General features: G+C 45.0%; 2 protein-coding genes across 3 annotated transcripts; both read left to right on the top strand.

Moving 5' to 3' along the window:
* Positions 1 to 1416: 1416 nt before the first annotated feature.
* Positions 1417 to 8898, top strand: LOC120017565 (nuclear factor 7, brain-like). 2 transcript variants are annotated; one of them, XM_038960408.1, is made up of 7 exons: positions 1417 to 2247; positions 2444 to 2542; positions 2635 to 2865; positions 2999 to 3021; positions 3114 to 3223; positions 7904 to 8481; positions 8781 to 8898. In XM_038960408.1, the coding sequence occupies exons 1-6, from the start codon at positions 1816 to 1818 to the stop codon at positions 8467 to 8469; spliced, it is 1461 nt and encodes a 486-aa protein (XP_038816336.1). In that variant the 5' UTR covers positions 1417 to 1815; the 3' UTR covers positions 8470 to 8481; positions 8781 to 8898. The 2 variants fall into 2 exon arrangements, with proteins under 2 accessions (XP_038816336.1, XP_038816335.1); XM_038960407.1 differs by lacking the exon at positions 8781 to 8898 and having other exon boundaries at positions 1420 to 2247; positions 7904 to 8767.
* On the top strand, positions 8885 to 12071 carry LOC120017564 (tripartite motif-containing protein 35-like). Its single transcript, XM_038960406.1, has 6 exons — positions 8885 to 9388; positions 10146 to 10241; positions 10409 to 10639; positions 10740 to 10762; positions 10854 to 10972; positions 11093 to 12071. The coding sequence occupies exons 1-6, from the start codon at positions 8912 to 8914 to the stop codon at positions 11662 to 11664; spliced, it is 1518 nt and encodes a 505-aa protein (XP_038816334.1). The 5' UTR covers positions 8885 to 8911; the 3' UTR covers positions 11665 to 12071.
* The last annotated feature ends 3627 nt before the right edge of the window (positions 12072 to 15698 follow it).

Raw genomic sequence — 15698 nt, forward strand, 5'->3', positions numbered from 1 at the left:
GGTAGTGGTAGTGGAATGAACATATGGTACATCAAGTTTGGCAAAATCCCTTATGTCTGGGCCTCCCGGGTGGCGCAGTGGTCTAGGGCACTGCATCACAGTGCTAACTGCGCCACCAGAGTCTCTGGGTTCGCGCCCAGGCTCTGTCGCAGCCGGCCGCGACCGGGAGGTCCGTGGGGCGACGCACAATTGGGCTAGCGTCGTCCGGGTTAGGGTGGGTTTGGCCGGTAGGGATATCCTTGTCTCATCGCGCTCCAGCGACTCCTGTGGCGGGCCGGGCGCAGTGCGTGCTAACCAAGGGGGCCAGGTGCACGGTGTTTCCTCCGACACATTGGTGCGGCTGGCTTCCGGGTTGGAGGCGCGCTGTGTTAAAGAAGCAGTGCGGCTTGGTTGGGTTGTGCTTCGGAGGACGCATGGCTTTCGACCTTCGTCTCTCCCGAGCCCGTACGGGAGTTGTAGCGATGAGACAAGATAGTAATTACTAGCGATTGGATACCACGAAAATTGGGGAGAAAAGGGGATAAAATTTAAAAAATAAAAATAAAAAAAAAAGAAATCCCTTATGTCTGGAACACTTAGGGAAAGAGAAATTTCTCCGGGGTGCAATGGATAAATGGCTATTTCAGACTGTTACAATTAGGTGTTGGTGGCAGAGAATGGGGGGGGAAAGCATTTGGGTGAGAGATAAATAAGAAGAGTATTTGGAAGAAAGTTAGATGGAAGAAGATGGAGCCTGTGATAGATTGCATCAGAACATTTTAAGTATCCCATTTAAAATAATAATGTGACTAGACGCAGTATTGTGTAAAACACTTTATTTGATTAGATGCTCTCATGTCTGCCTAGAGCTGTGCCCTAAAAAGTAACATGGGATTTCATCTGCCAAATAATCAATATTCACTTAATAGCCTCTTAAGAATGGGCCCCAGACATCATCCATTGTGACTGACTACAATACAGCTGCCATAGCAGTGCTCTACTACCCCCTTTTGGCAGCTTTCACAACTGAACGTCACAACAGAATCCTATTATATAATAGTCACTAGCTGATGGTCGGCTGACTTGTGAGGCTACTCTGAGCCTGACAGAGCTTGTTATGCCGGGTTGCAGTTCAGATGGTGCTGGGTTACAAGATGCCAAAGCTTTTTAACTGGTTCTGCTATCAGAATCCATGCGTTATAGCTGATCAGAACAGACCAGAACCATCTCTCAGAGTAGAAGGTTTTTGAAGTTGATTTGGCAGTGTGTCAGACTGGCAATTATGGCTGAGGCTGTTACCACCTCAGTGTCAAATTAGTGCCAACCAGTTATTATTGGTTAATCAGTGCCAACCAGTTATTATTGGTTAATAAGTGCCAATCAGTTACTAGTCCTACAGTAAAAGCTTTTTTTCCCCCATCAAACATTCTTACAAAACAACAGATACCAGGCATCTACACTGCTTTGTTCAGTGCCTTGGATCTGTTGTACATGACACCAAGTGTGGCTGTTTCTGTCGGGGTGTTGTTGTTGAACGACTGAGACACTATCACTTACTTGAGATACAGCAACATGTGCCAAAGGAATGACTTCATTGCTATGTTATGCGACCTCTGCCTTGGCATGAATTGGATAACCGGGATAAACTTTGATCACAGGTACGGACTAAATGTTAATAGGTAATCAAGCACTGTAAACCTACATTCCGTGCAGTGGGTTGGTGAACAAGCGATGGAAAGGGTACGGTTGTAATGACGCATGTACAAATGTACAGTCGCTAGTTCATACTGTATTCTGAAGAGAAAGGCCTTTACCTGACTCTACCTGAGGAAGAGGATGCTCCAGCAGGGACCTACAGCAGCTCTGGAGGACGAGCTCAGCTGTCCCATCTGCTTTGAATTTTTCCAGGACCCCGTGAGTCTGAAATGCCAACACAGCTTCTGCCGCGGCTGCCTGGAAACACCAGCATGGATACAACAAAAGCAGCGCGAATGCCCCGTCTGCAGGCGAAGGCATTCCATGGTCGATTTCCATCCCTCCATGTCCAACATGAAACTGAGGAACATAGTGGAGGCCTACCTGCAGAGAGAGGAGAAGGAGTGGAATGAGGGGAGAGCAGTGTGTCTTGTGCTGTGTTCCACACATAACAAGAAGCTCAGGTTTTTCTGTAAGGAGTGTGAGGAACTTGTTTGTGCTGTGTGTGTGGAGACCGAGCTGCATGCCAAGCATAAGCACCTGTCAGTGAAGGAGGAAGCGCAATGGCGTAAGGTACTGTGCAAGCAGGAATACACATCTACTTGCAGTCTTTTCCGCTTGCTAACCGAGTTCCCTTCGGAACTCAATATATTCAATATACTGTAAACACAGAATAGTTGAGAAACTCGTTTTATTTCCATCCTTTTTCTACTGTAACCCCTCCTTATCTCTCCACCACTATCCCCACTCTCTTCCATGATCTACCCAGAGGGAACTCACGGCATTGCTCTACAACCTTCCTGAGAAACTGGAACTGGACGTAAAGCAAGCGAGAGCATCAAGAGAGTGTGCGGCACAATACATCAAGGTATGTCGCTAGCTAAAGAACACAATATTACCAAAGATAATACAAAGATATTTACACAGATACTACATGTCTATCTTGTTGTACTGTTCCAGACCCAGGCCCAGACCACAGCAGGACAGATCAAGAGTGAGTTTGCGAATCTCCACCAGTTCCTGAGAGCGGAGGAGGAGGCCAGACTGGCAGCTCTGAAACAGGAGGAGAGCAAGAAGACAGGGTTACTGACTGAGAGGATCAACCGCCTCACCAGCGACATGACTTCCCTCTCTGAGAGAATCTCAGACATACAGTACAGGATGAAAACCGATGATGTCTCATTCTTGCAGGTTCATCTCACATATTTTAACCTGTTTGGGTTAACATGAATGTTCTATATTCATGGTACAACTGTTAAATGTACTGAGGCTTTCTCAAGTAATTATGTTATTTTTTACTGAGATCCACGTGTTTTTGTTTCAGATATACAAGGACTTGAAAGACAGGTATGCAACATTACAATGACCATCATAAGTCAAATATTTGATCAGTCTCCAACATTATTGACACAAAATGTTTGTACTGTATGTCATTTCAGTACACTGCAGGATCCAGAGCCTTTATCAGGGACACTGATAGACGTGGCCCAACACCTGGGCAACCTGAGGTTCAAGGTCTGGGAGAAAATGCAGAAAATGGTGCAATACAGTGAGTACACAGATTTTATAAGCAACAGTCCACATTTTGAGGTTAATCATTGACTTGCTTCCATGGCGCAGCGCAATGATCTGTTTCTCAACATTACAGTCCAATATCCAGGCTCCAGCCTATAGCACTCTTTCATAGCCTTGAATCCCGAGGGAAGCAACAACAAAATGTACCTTTTCTGAGCCAGTCTGATTCCTCACAAAAAGCTGACTCATGTTGGGATTCCTAAGTACTTAAGTACTACTTAAGTCGTATTTTTGGGTGGCTGCATTTTTTTATTGAATTTAATTTATTTTGGTTAAGAAACACATACAACAAAATGTGGACAAACTTAACAGTATTAATTACAACGCTTGTTTACAACGTGGTCCTCAATGGTTAAAACAATAACATACAGTTATGTCGGAAGTTTGCATACACCTTAGCCAAATACATTTAAACTCAGTTTTTCACAATTCCTGACATTTAATCCAAGTAAAAATTCCCTGTCTTAGGTCAGTCAGGATCACCACTTTATTTTAAGAATGTGAAATGTCAGAATAATAGTACAGTGATTTATTTTAGCTTTTATTTCTTTCATCACATTCCCAGTGGGTCAGAAGTTTACATACACTCAATTAGTATTTGGTAGCATTGCCTTTAAATTGTTTAACTTGGGTCAAACGTTTCGGGTAGCCTTCCACAAGCTTCCCACAACAAGTTAAGTGAATTTTGGCCCATTCCTCCTGACAGAGCTGTTGTAACTGAGTCAGGTTGGTAGGCCTCCTTGCTCGCACACGCTTTTTCAGTTCTGCCCACACATTTTCTATAAGATTGAGGTCAGGACTTTGTGATGGCCACTCCAATACCTTGACTATGTTGTCCTTAAGCCATTTTGCCACAACTTTGGAAGTATGCTTGGGGCAATTGTCCATTTGGAAGACCCATTTGCGACCAAGCTTTAACTTCCTGACTGATGTCTTGAGATGTTGCTTCAATATATCCACGTAATTTTCCTTCCACATGATGCCATCTATTTTGTGAAGTGTACCAGTCCCTCCTGCAGCAAAGCACCCCCATAACATGATGCTGCCACCCCGGTGCTTCACGGTTGGGATGGTGTTCTTCGGCTTGCAAGCTTCCCCCTTTTTATCTTCAAACATAACGATGGTCATTATGGCCAAACAGTTCTATTTTTGTTTCATCAGACCAGAGGATATTTCTCTAAAAAGTAAGATCTTTGTCCATATGTGCAGTTGCAAACCGTAGTCTGGATTTTTTTATGGCGGTTTTGGAGCAGCTTCCTTGCTGAGTGGCCTTTCAGGTTATGTCAATATAGGACTCGTTTTACTGTGGATATAGATACTTTTGTACCTGTTTCCTCCAATACCTTCACAAGGTCCTTTGCTGTAGTTCTGGGATTGATTTGCACTTTTCGCACCAAAGTACGTTCATCTCTAGGAGACAGAACTCATCTCCTTCCTGAGCGGTATGACGGCTTCATGGTCCCATGGTGTTTATACTTGCGTACTATTGTTTGTACAGATGAACGTGGTACCTTCAGGCATTTGGAAATTGCTCCCTAGGATGAACAAGATTTTTTTTCTTCTGAGATCTTGGCTGATTTCTTTTGATTTCCCCATGATATTAAGCAAAGAGGCACTGAGTTTGAAGGTAGGCCTTGAAATGATGACTCAAATGATGTCAATTAGCCTGTCAGAAGCTTCTAAAGTCATGACATAATTTTTTTGAATTTCCCAAGCTGTTTAAAGGCACAGTCAACTTAGTGTATGTAATCTTCTGACCCACTGGAATTGTGATACAGTGAATTATAAGTGTAATAATCTGTCTGTACTTGTGTCATGCACTTACTTGTGTCATGCACAAAGTAGATGTCCTAACCGACTTGCCAAAACTATAGTTAGTTAACAAGAAATTTGTGGAGTGATTGAAAAACGAGTTTTAATGACCCCAACCTAAGTGTATTTAAACGTCCGACTTCAACTGTATATAATGATTAAAAGGCAAGACAAAATTACAAACAACCATAAATACATTCATTTAAATTGACATCCTAAAAAGTGCCACTATTCACTGCACTTTTCCTTATCCTTAAAAATCAACCATATATTAATTCCCATTTCAACCTTAAAAAACGATTCATTTGTCACGTTCGTCGTATGGAGGAAGAGAGAAGGACCAAGGCGCAGCGTGATACGAATACATTCTTCTATTTATTAAACACGAAACGAAGAACACTTAAACAAACTAATCAAAACAACAAAACGAACGTGAAGCTATATATATAAAGTGCAGACACAAGCAACCAATACCAATACATAGACAATAACCCACGAAATACCCAACGGAATATGGCTGCCTAAATATGGTTCCCAATCAGAGACAACGATAAACAGCTGCCTCTAATTGAGAACCAATCTAGGCAACCATAGACATACAAACACCTAGACTAGTAAACACCCCATAAACATACAAACCCCCTAGACAAGACAAAACACATACATCCCCCATGTCACACCCTGACCTAACCAAAAGAAAAAAGAAAACAAAGATAACTAAGGCCAGGGCGTGACATCATTGCACATCATAACTATCATTCAAATACATACACCTGACCAGCAGTAGGGGGGCACAAGGGGCCGTGGAGTGGTTTCTCTTATTTAGACAACCTTGTCCAAATGAAAACCTTTGCCTGCTTTTTAAAGCTATTTTACATTTTTCTTTGCTTGATCTCCAAAGGGAGGCTATTCCATAGACCAGGTATTCCCAAACTGGGAAAAGATTCTTCACATTTTCTAACAGTCCATTTATATTTTCCAACGGGGCTATACATTTGGGTGAGTTTTTTCTCTCTCGCCTGAGTAGCCTCGTTTCAATGCCAAAAATAAAATTAAACCATCTAGTGTTCAGCGAAATAACAACACAATGTCAAATACAGGTAGCCTAGTCAAATAATTAACATCTAGTCACATTAACTGTTACTCTCTTCCACTAACGGTCCGTATGTAGCCAAACGTAGCTGCTGCTCATTCCTTTTGCTCAAAAATTGATAAATGGTCCAAAAAAAAGTGAGGCCCGCATCCATAGAGACACATACCAGCTCTACTGGTTGCACTGCTACTACCAGCAGTACTACACCTGCACCTGTCGACGACACAAGTTGTTCTGCTTCCACGAGCACATCCAATGCTAGCATCAGTAATTCTACATTTGTTGTTAGCCCAGCTAGCATGGACACTGACAGTTGTGAATCTGATGCAGCCGAAGAGCTACTGCCCCCTTACCCGGGAAAGCACCGAACAACAGACAGGGATGTTGGACCATCGAAGAGGCACAAATATGATGAGAACTACTTTGATTTGGGGTTTCTTTTATATTGGGAGTAGTGCCTTTCCTCAGCCACAGTGTGTTGTATGTGCAAAAGTACTATCTCACAACTCGATGAAACCTTCACTCTTGCGCAGACATTTAGAAACAAAACATGGCTATTTGAAAAATAAGCCACGGGAGTTTTTTGAGCGAGAATTAAGAAGACTTTCAAATAGTAAGACATGTATAAAAGCAACAGATACCATTAATAAAAAGGGTCAAGAAGCGTCTTATATGGTGAGGTACCGAGTGGCTAGGACAGGCAATCCCCATACTATTGTGGAGGATTTAATTATTCCTGCTGCTACGGATATGGCTGGGACAATGCTGGGGGAAAAGGCCCAAAAAAACTATACAGACAATGTCTTCATCAAACAACACTGTTTCACGATGCATCATTGACATGGCAGGAGATGTTTTGAAACAATTACTGCCTTGCTTACAAGCCAGTGAATTATATGCATTACAGCTGAATGAGTCAACAGACGTGGCGGGCCTGGCACAGCTCCTGGTATATGTCCGTTACATTTATAGGGGGTTAATTAAGGAAGACATCCTCTTCTGCAAACCACTGGAAACCAGGACAACATGAGAGGATATTTTTAAAGTATTGGACAGCTTTGTGACATCAAATGGACTTTGGTGGTCAAGATGTGTTGGTATCTGTACTGATGGCCCAAAATTACTGGTAAATGTTGAATGCTTAGCAGGACAGGAAAATGGTCCAATTCACACACTTATTAAGAGAACATCCTGGTCATCCCTACTGCCTCTGACCTGGCGGACTCACTAAACACAAATGCTTTGTTTGTAAATGATGTCTGAGGGTTGAAGTGTGCCCCTGGGTATCCGTACATTTTAAAAACAAGAAAATAGTGCCGTCTGCTTGGCTTAATATAAGGAATTTTAAATGATTTACACTTTTACTTTTACTTTTGGTACTTAAGTATATTTTAGCAATTACATTTACTTTTGATACTTAATTATATTTAAAACCAAATAATTCTATACTTTTACTTAGGTAGTATTTTAAAGGGTGACTTTCACTTTTAATAGAGTAATTTTCTGTTAAGGTTTATTTACTTTTAGTATGACAATTGGTTACTTTTTCCATGACTGTGACGGACTCATTGACAAAATGCTCAGTCATGTTAAGGTTGCTGAAATACAAACTGCTGACTCATGTTCTGATTTTTGACCCAGTGACAAACTGCTGACTCATGTTCTGTTCATATAGCCAGCAACACAGTGTACCAACATCCATGTATCTAACCCGGTGGCCATCTAACCTTTCCACTCCTTCTGTCCCAGCCCCTGTGACCCTGGATGTGAATTCAGCCCACGCTGATCTACTGATCTCTGGGGTTCTCCTGGAGGTGAGTGACAGACGGGTGTCCCAGCCTGTGCCTGATAATGCTGAGCGATTCGACAGCTCAGTGAGCGTGCTAGGCTCTGTGAGTTTTTGCTCAGGCATTCACAGCTGGGAGGTGGAGGTGGGGCCTAAGAAGGCCTGGACTCTGGGCGTGGCCAAAGAGGGTGTAGCCCGGAAAGGCAATGTGATGGTCAGCCCAGAGGGCGGGATCTGGGCGATGGGGCTGTGGAACGGGGAGCAGTATAGCGCTGGAACTGCCCCCCTGGGTACCCCGTTGGTTCTGAAGAGGAAGCCCAAGAGGATCATGGTCAAGCTGGACTATGAGAAAGGAGAACTCTCCTTCTATGACTCCAGTGACATGTCACTCATCTATATGTTCGAACACAGGTTCACAGAGAGACTGTTCCCCTACTTCTCTCCCTGTCTCAACTCTGATGGCACTAACCCTGGAGTGCTGAGGATCTGCCCTGAGAAGGTGTCTGTGACTGTGGAACCTATTCACTGAGGATATAACCTGGTGATTCTATTTCATGATCACGTACTGAAGAGTCTGTATTGGTAAAGTCTGTCACAGTGACTCCTGTGTATTGATTTCTATTCTGTCTATTGCTTTGTATATTAAGGTGAATATCCTCACCTCCACTGGTGACGTGATGTCTGTGACACCAATGTGTATTTCGGAACTTTGTCTGGAGCAGATCTATTCTTTGCTGTTAATTAATTTACTGAGAGCAAGTGTCATGATTGAATTCCATAATTATTGGTGTCACGTTCAATAAAAGTACAAATTCTGTTTACTTCGATTCCATGCCTCAGTCTTTAAGTGGAGCAAATCAACACAGAAACACTGGACCAGTTTGCCAGCATTCCAGACAGCGTCATCAGTCCCTAGCCCAGCCACCCTACGGTAGGTACACCAGCTCAGAACAAGCACACATCTCTCCATCATGGCTGCCACCTGGACCCTGGAGGACGACATGTCCTGCCCTGTGTGCTGTGATGTTTTCACTGACCCTGTGGTGCTGGGCTGCAGCCACAGCTTCTGCAAGAGCTGCCTGGACAGCTACTGGAACACTCAGGTCATCAAAAAGTGCCCCGTCTGCCGCCACCATTCCCTAACCGACGCTCCACCCAGTAACCTGGCTCTGAGGAACATCGTGGAGACCTTTGCGAGGGAGAGGAGCCACAATACCACCAAGCAGGAGGAGACGAGAGAGGGGGAGAAGGAGAGCCAGGGAAGGAGGGAGTCAGGAGGGAGGAGTGGGTTGGTACGGGATGGGGATGAAAGGTGCGGTCTCCATGGGAAGAGGTTGTTGTTGTTCTGTGTGGAGGACAAGGAGGCTCTGTGTGCGGTGTGTCAGACCTCCAGGAGACACAGGAGCCATCAGCTCTGCCCTGTGGACGAGGCTGCTCAGGACCTCAAGGTATGGCTAGTACTGTGTGTCATTTCAGGGCCAGCAACTGCATGTCACTTCGCTAGGCTGGTCTGGTTCTGTTACAGTAATTAGTCTGTTTACTGTTTTACTGTAGTTTTCCAATTACCGCGAGTACGTACTGTAAGTCTTTTATGACAAACAGATGAGCCCGTGTGGCTCAGTCCGTAGAGCAGGTGCTTACAACGCCAGGTTGTGGGTTTGATTTCCATGGAGGACAAGCACGAAAATGCATGCACTCACTACTGTAAGTCACTCTGGATAATAGTGTTTGCTAAATGACTTAAATGTTATGTAAAATTCCACCTTATTGGGATTATTCACTACACTGAAACTATAGTTCTGTTTGCTTAGTCTTGTTATTTGGCAATGTGTTATTCTTTTTCGTGTTCTTATCTGTGTATCAGATGAGCTCATGCATTTTCCCGGAATGTTGGTTTTGCATTTTCTCAGAATCATTCAAAACGGTTTCGCCGTAGGTAGAACAAATATGATATATTGACATTAATTCTATCTGTTGTGTCTAATAGCACACAGGCGCCTCAATACCTGACACTGTATATGGCCTAAACCCCTTGACTTCTCTCGTCCTCTCTCATCGCCTCCTTCTCAAAACCCATTTGAGGAGAAGGTCAGAGGAGTGGGACCTCTGACTTTCTCATCCAGTGTGTTTCGAGAACCAAGTGAGGAGAGAGGACACGAGGAGTCAAGGAAATGCAATTGATATTTTCCTCTGGTATGTGGCCAGGAGGAAGTGAAAGCATCTATCGTCCCTCTGAGGAGGAAGTTGGAGACATTCCAAAAGTTGAAGGAGGATTGCATGAAAACAGCAGAACACATCAAGGTAAGTACTATGGAACAAACAATTATACGGAGAAATAAAGTTGACTTTATTGTCAACATTTTGGTTTCCTAGCCTTTTTCAACAGTTTTGCACTATGAAACCATTTTCATATTGTATCAGAAAGTATGAGAGGTCACCCACTGACCCTTTGACCTATTGACCCCCAGAGCCAGGCCAAGCAAACAGAAAGGAAGATAAGAGATGAGTTTGTGGAGCTGCATCAATTCCTGCGTCTGGAGGAAGTTGTCCGGCTGTCTGCCCTCTCTGAGGAGGTGGAGATGAAGACAGTTATAATGGCAGAGAAGATTGAACACCTGGCCAAAAAGATGACCTCCCTGACCAGCAACATCAGAGAGATAGAACAGGATATAGAGGCAAACGACCTTCCATTTCTCCAGGTACAGAGACACTTACTTTAAACATACACATTCTAAAATACTTTACATTTGATTTTCTAATTTGGTCATTTTATCTCACACAACTATGTTCTTTCCCCAGGCTTACAAGAACAACAAAGCAAGGTAAGGTACTACTTTTTCAAACACATTCTGCCTGCTTTGAGGTTACAGTCCTTTACTACAACAGCCACTCTATCTGTATTTTTTGCTTCAGGGCCAACTGTACATTGCAGGATCCAGAGCCTGTATCAGGGGCATTGATCGATGTGGCCCAACACCTGGGCAATCTGAGGTTCAAGATCTGGGAGAAGATGGAGGAGAAGGTGCAATACAGTGAGTACTAGACCAGAGCAAATTAATGGTTATCAGATCACTAGATGCTCAGAGTACCACACTTTAAAATGTAAATTGTTATATAGCATTGTAGTCATACCTGTTTGTGTTTCCCCCCAGCCCCAGTGACTCTGGACCCCAACACTGCGGCCCCCTGGCTCTCTCTCTCAGACGACCTGACCAGTGTGTGCGTCAGTGGAGAGAAGCATCACGTCCCCAACAACCCAGAGCGCTGTGACACGTGTGTTTGCGTGCTGGGGGCCGACCCCTTCAGTTCCGGCAGTCACTTTTGGGAGGTGGAGGTGGCGGGTAAGACCAGATGGGACCTGGGGGTCCTGAGAGAGAGTGTGCGTAGGAAAGGGGTCCTGAGTGTGAACCCTGTCCACGGGTTCTGGGCCCTGTCCCTGAGGGACGGCGGCCAGTACAGCGCCTGCACCATGCCCTGGACCCGTCTCACTCTGAAGAGGAGGCCCAGGAGGGTCAGAGTGTGTCTGGACTATGACGCGGGAGAGGTGACTTTCTATGACCCCACTGACATGTCACTCATCTATACATTCAGGGACAAGTTTAAAGAGCCATTGTTGCCCTACCTCTGTCCCTGTGTGAGTGACAGCGGCCGCAATGCTGAGCCACTAAAGATATGCCCTGCCAAAGTGTCATTGGTTTATGATGTTGGTGATAAAGTTTTGTAGATTACAATATGTATTTTTTAGAGGAGACATTGCTAATGCATCCATATGTCTCACTATCTATTATTAACACAATGGATGTATATTTTCTATATATATATGTTTGGGTATATGTGAATGGAACAATTCTTATCCTATATAATATCATAAGTCATATTTTCTTGGTGTGTGTCAAATGGCAAGATAAATTAAACAAAAAAGGTGATCATTACTCAACATTAGTGTTAATATTCTGTAAGACTTGTTCTAAATGCTTATGAATGATCATGCTTATAAATGCTTATAAATGTGTATAAATACAAAAATTAAATAATTTTATGTTTATGAATGACATGATTTATTCCTGATTTATTAATGGTTTATTGTTTATTCATGAAAGTTCTTAATAAAGTGTTTCTTGTCAACATTGAGCTTTGTCAGCCTCCTGGAGGTGAGTGACAGACGGGTGTCCCAGCCTGTGCCTGATAACGCTGAGCGATTCGACAGCTCAGTGAGCGTGCTAGGCTCTGTGGGTTTCTGCTCAGGCATTCACAGCTGGGAGGTGGAGGTGGGGCCTAAGAAGGCCTGGACTCTGGGCGTGGCCAAAGAGGGTGTAGCCCGGAAAGGCAATGTGATGGTCAGCCCAGAGGGCGGGATCTGGGCGATGGGGCTGTGGAACGGGGAGCAGTATAGCGCTGGAACTGCCCACCTGGGTGCCCCGTTGGTTCTGAAGAGGAAGCCCAAGAGGATCATGGTCAACCTGGAATATGAGAAAGGAGAACTCTCCTTCTATGACTCCAGTGACATGTCACTCATCTATACGTTCGAACACAGGTTCACAGAGAGACTGTTCCCCTACTTCTCTCCCTGTCTCAACTCTGATGGCACTAACCCTGGAGTGCTGAGGATCTGTCCTGAGAAGGTGTCTGTGACTGTGGCACCTATTCACTGAGGATATAACCTGGTGATTCTATTTCATGATCACGTACTGAAGAGTCTGTATTGGTAAAGTCTGTCACAGTGACTCCTGTGTATTGATTTTTATTCTGTCTATCGCTTTGTATATTGAGGTGAATATCCTCACCTCCACTGGTGACATTGATGTCTGTGACACCAATGTGTATTTCGGAACTTTGTCTGGAGCAGATCTATTCTTTGCTGTTAATTAATTTACTGAGAGCAAGTGTCATGATTGAATTCAATAATTATTGGTGTCACGTTCAATAAAAGTACAAATTCTGTTTACTTCGATTCCATGCCTGTCTTTAAGTAGAGCAAATCAACACAGAAACACTGGACCAGTTTGCCAGCATTCCAGACAGCGTCATCAGTCCCTAGCCCAGCCACCCTACGGTAGGTACACCAGCTCAGAACAAGCACACATCTCTCCATTATGGCTGCCACCTGGACCCTGGAGGACGACATGTCCTGCCCTGTGTGCTGCGATGTTTTCACTGACCCTGTGGTGCTGGGCTGCAGCCACAGCTTCTGCAGGAGCTGCCTGGACAGCTACTGGAACACTCAGGTCATCAAAAAGTGCCCCGTCTGCCGCCACCATTCCCTAACCGACGCTCCACCCAGTAACCTGGCTCTGAGGAACATCGTGGAGACCTTTGCGAGGGAGAGGAGCCACAATACCACCAAGCAGGAGGAGACGAGAGAGGGGGAGAAAGAGAGCCAGGGAAGGAGGAAGTCAGGAGGGAGGAGTGGGTTGGTACGGGATGGGGATGAAAGGTGCGGTCTCCATTGGAAGAGGTTGTTGTTGTTCTGTGTGGAGGACCAGGAGGCTCTGTGTGCGGTGTGTCAGACCTCCAGGAGACACAGGAGCCATCAGCTCTGCCCTGTGGACGAGGCTGCTCAGGAACTCAAGTTATGGCTAGTACTGTATGTCATTTCAGGGCCAGCAACTGCATGTCACTTCACTAGGCTGTTCTGGTTGTGTTACAGTAATTAGTCTAATTAGTAATTAGTTTTACTGTAGTTTTCCAATTACCGTGAGTACGTACTGTAAGTCATTTATGACAAACAGATGAGCCATGGCTTCCTCCTGGCTACTCCAACCCCGGCCAACAGCCCCGCCTCCCCCACAGCTACTCGCCCAAGCCTCCCCAGCTTCTCCTTCACCCAAATCCAGACAGCAGATGTTCTGAAAGAGCTGCAAAACCTGGACCAATACAAATCAGCTGGGCTAGACAATCTGCACCCTCTCTTTCTAAAACTATCCTCCGCCATTGTTGCAACCCCTATTACCAGCCTGTTCAACCTCTCTTTCGTATCATCTGAGATCCCTAAAGATTGGAAAGCTGCCGCGGTCATCCCCCTCTTCAAAGGGGGTGACACCCTAGACCCAAACTGTTACAGACCTATATCCATCCTGCCCTGCCTATCTAAAGTCTTCGAAAGCCAAGTTAATAAACAGATCACTGACCATTTCGAATCCCACCGTACCTTCTGCGCTGTGCAATCCGGCTTCCGAGCTGGTCACGGGTGCACCTCAGCCACGCTCAAGGTCCTAAACGATATCATTATCGCCATCGATAAAAGACAGTACTGTGCAGCCGTCTTCATCGACCTGGCCCCCGCCGAGACCCTAAGCCTCCCCAGCGACTGGTCACAGAAATGACCTGTGACTTTAACCAGACTCCCTGTTTTCACACCACCCTCTGTCGCACTGTTTCCCCTGATGTCAATACCAAATCCAGTGGCGGGCAGTGATGTGAACGCCACTCCAACCATCCTAGTCCAGTGGAATTGGGAAATGGGGGAGATGATGGACATCGTGAAGAAGCTTCCCCCTCCCTCTCATAGCAGGGCACAGCGGTGGACCCAGTTTACCACCATGATAAAGCATTAGCTGGGCAGTTGGCAGTTTATTATGAGGGAGGGGACAGAGGGAACTCAGGAGACAGATGAAGAGGAAGGGGGGCTGGAAGAGCAAGAGGAGGAAGGGGCCGCAGAGGAGGAAGAGGTGGACGAGGAAGAGGGGAACCATGGAGGTGCTATAACTGTCAACAGCCTGGCCACATTTCAAGAAATTGCCCCCAGAACAGGGGTGATGTGGGTGGCTATGATGAAGCTGAGGACAGTGATACATACTATCCACCACCACCACATGTGACAGCATCTAACCCACAGGGTAGAGGGGGAGGCTGGAGATAGGCTGTGGAGGAGGAAGAAGGAAAAGACAGCCAACAATGCCACTTTGGTGAGTACCCAGTTTTATCTTCTAACAGCGCAGATTCACCTAATATGGATGTGTGTGTGGGCGGTGTGAAAATGTCTTTCCTGGTCGATTCAGGGGCAACCATCTCCATTTTATCTAAATGCAACAATTTAAAAGATCCATTATCGAGAGATGTGTCACGTCTACTCCCACTCCTCCCCCCAGGCTAGACGTTGCTGGTTTACTAACCACCGGTACTGACATTCATCATTACGCGCACCTGCGCTTCATCATTAGGCACACCTGAACTCCATCACTTCACTGATTACCTCCCCTATTTCCGTCACCTCCTTAGTTCTATTCCTTAGGCAGTATTTACTATGTTTTCCATGTCTGTACGCTACTCGTGTGTCTTGTTTTGTTCCATGTTCCATTTATTATTAGACTCACCACCTGCACTTGCTTCCCGACTCCCAGCGTCTACGTTACAAGATGTAATAAAGAGCGTTGGGGCATCTGGCATTCCAATGGTAGAGAACCTTACCAAACCCCTTTCAGTCCAACTTGGTGATACAATGTTCAAACATTGTTTTGTTTATTCTCCTAATTGCTCTGTAAATTTAATGGGAAGAGACCTATTGTGGGAATAGGGAATTAACATTTCTTGCAGTGAGAAGGGCCTGGTAGTAACCGCTCCAAGAATCGGTATCTATACCGCGCTGGAAGTACCAGGCCATGATTGGTATTATTCATGGTATTTCTCTGACCCCTTAGACCTACTGAATGCATTTGCTCGACCAGGCCAAACTAACCCAACCACTTACACTGCACTGCCAAATGTAGTAATGGTCAAAGGGACCATTTGTTTTTTATCACTGTGGCATTGTGTGACAGA

This window comes from Salvelinus namaycush, chromosome 22 (genome assembly GCF_016432855.1).
Source record: "Salvelinus namaycush isolate Seneca chromosome 22, SaNama_1.0, whole genome shotgun sequence".
Lineage (NCBI taxonomy): Eukaryota > Metazoa > Chordata > Actinopteri > Salmoniformes > Salmonidae > Salvelinus > Salvelinus namaycush.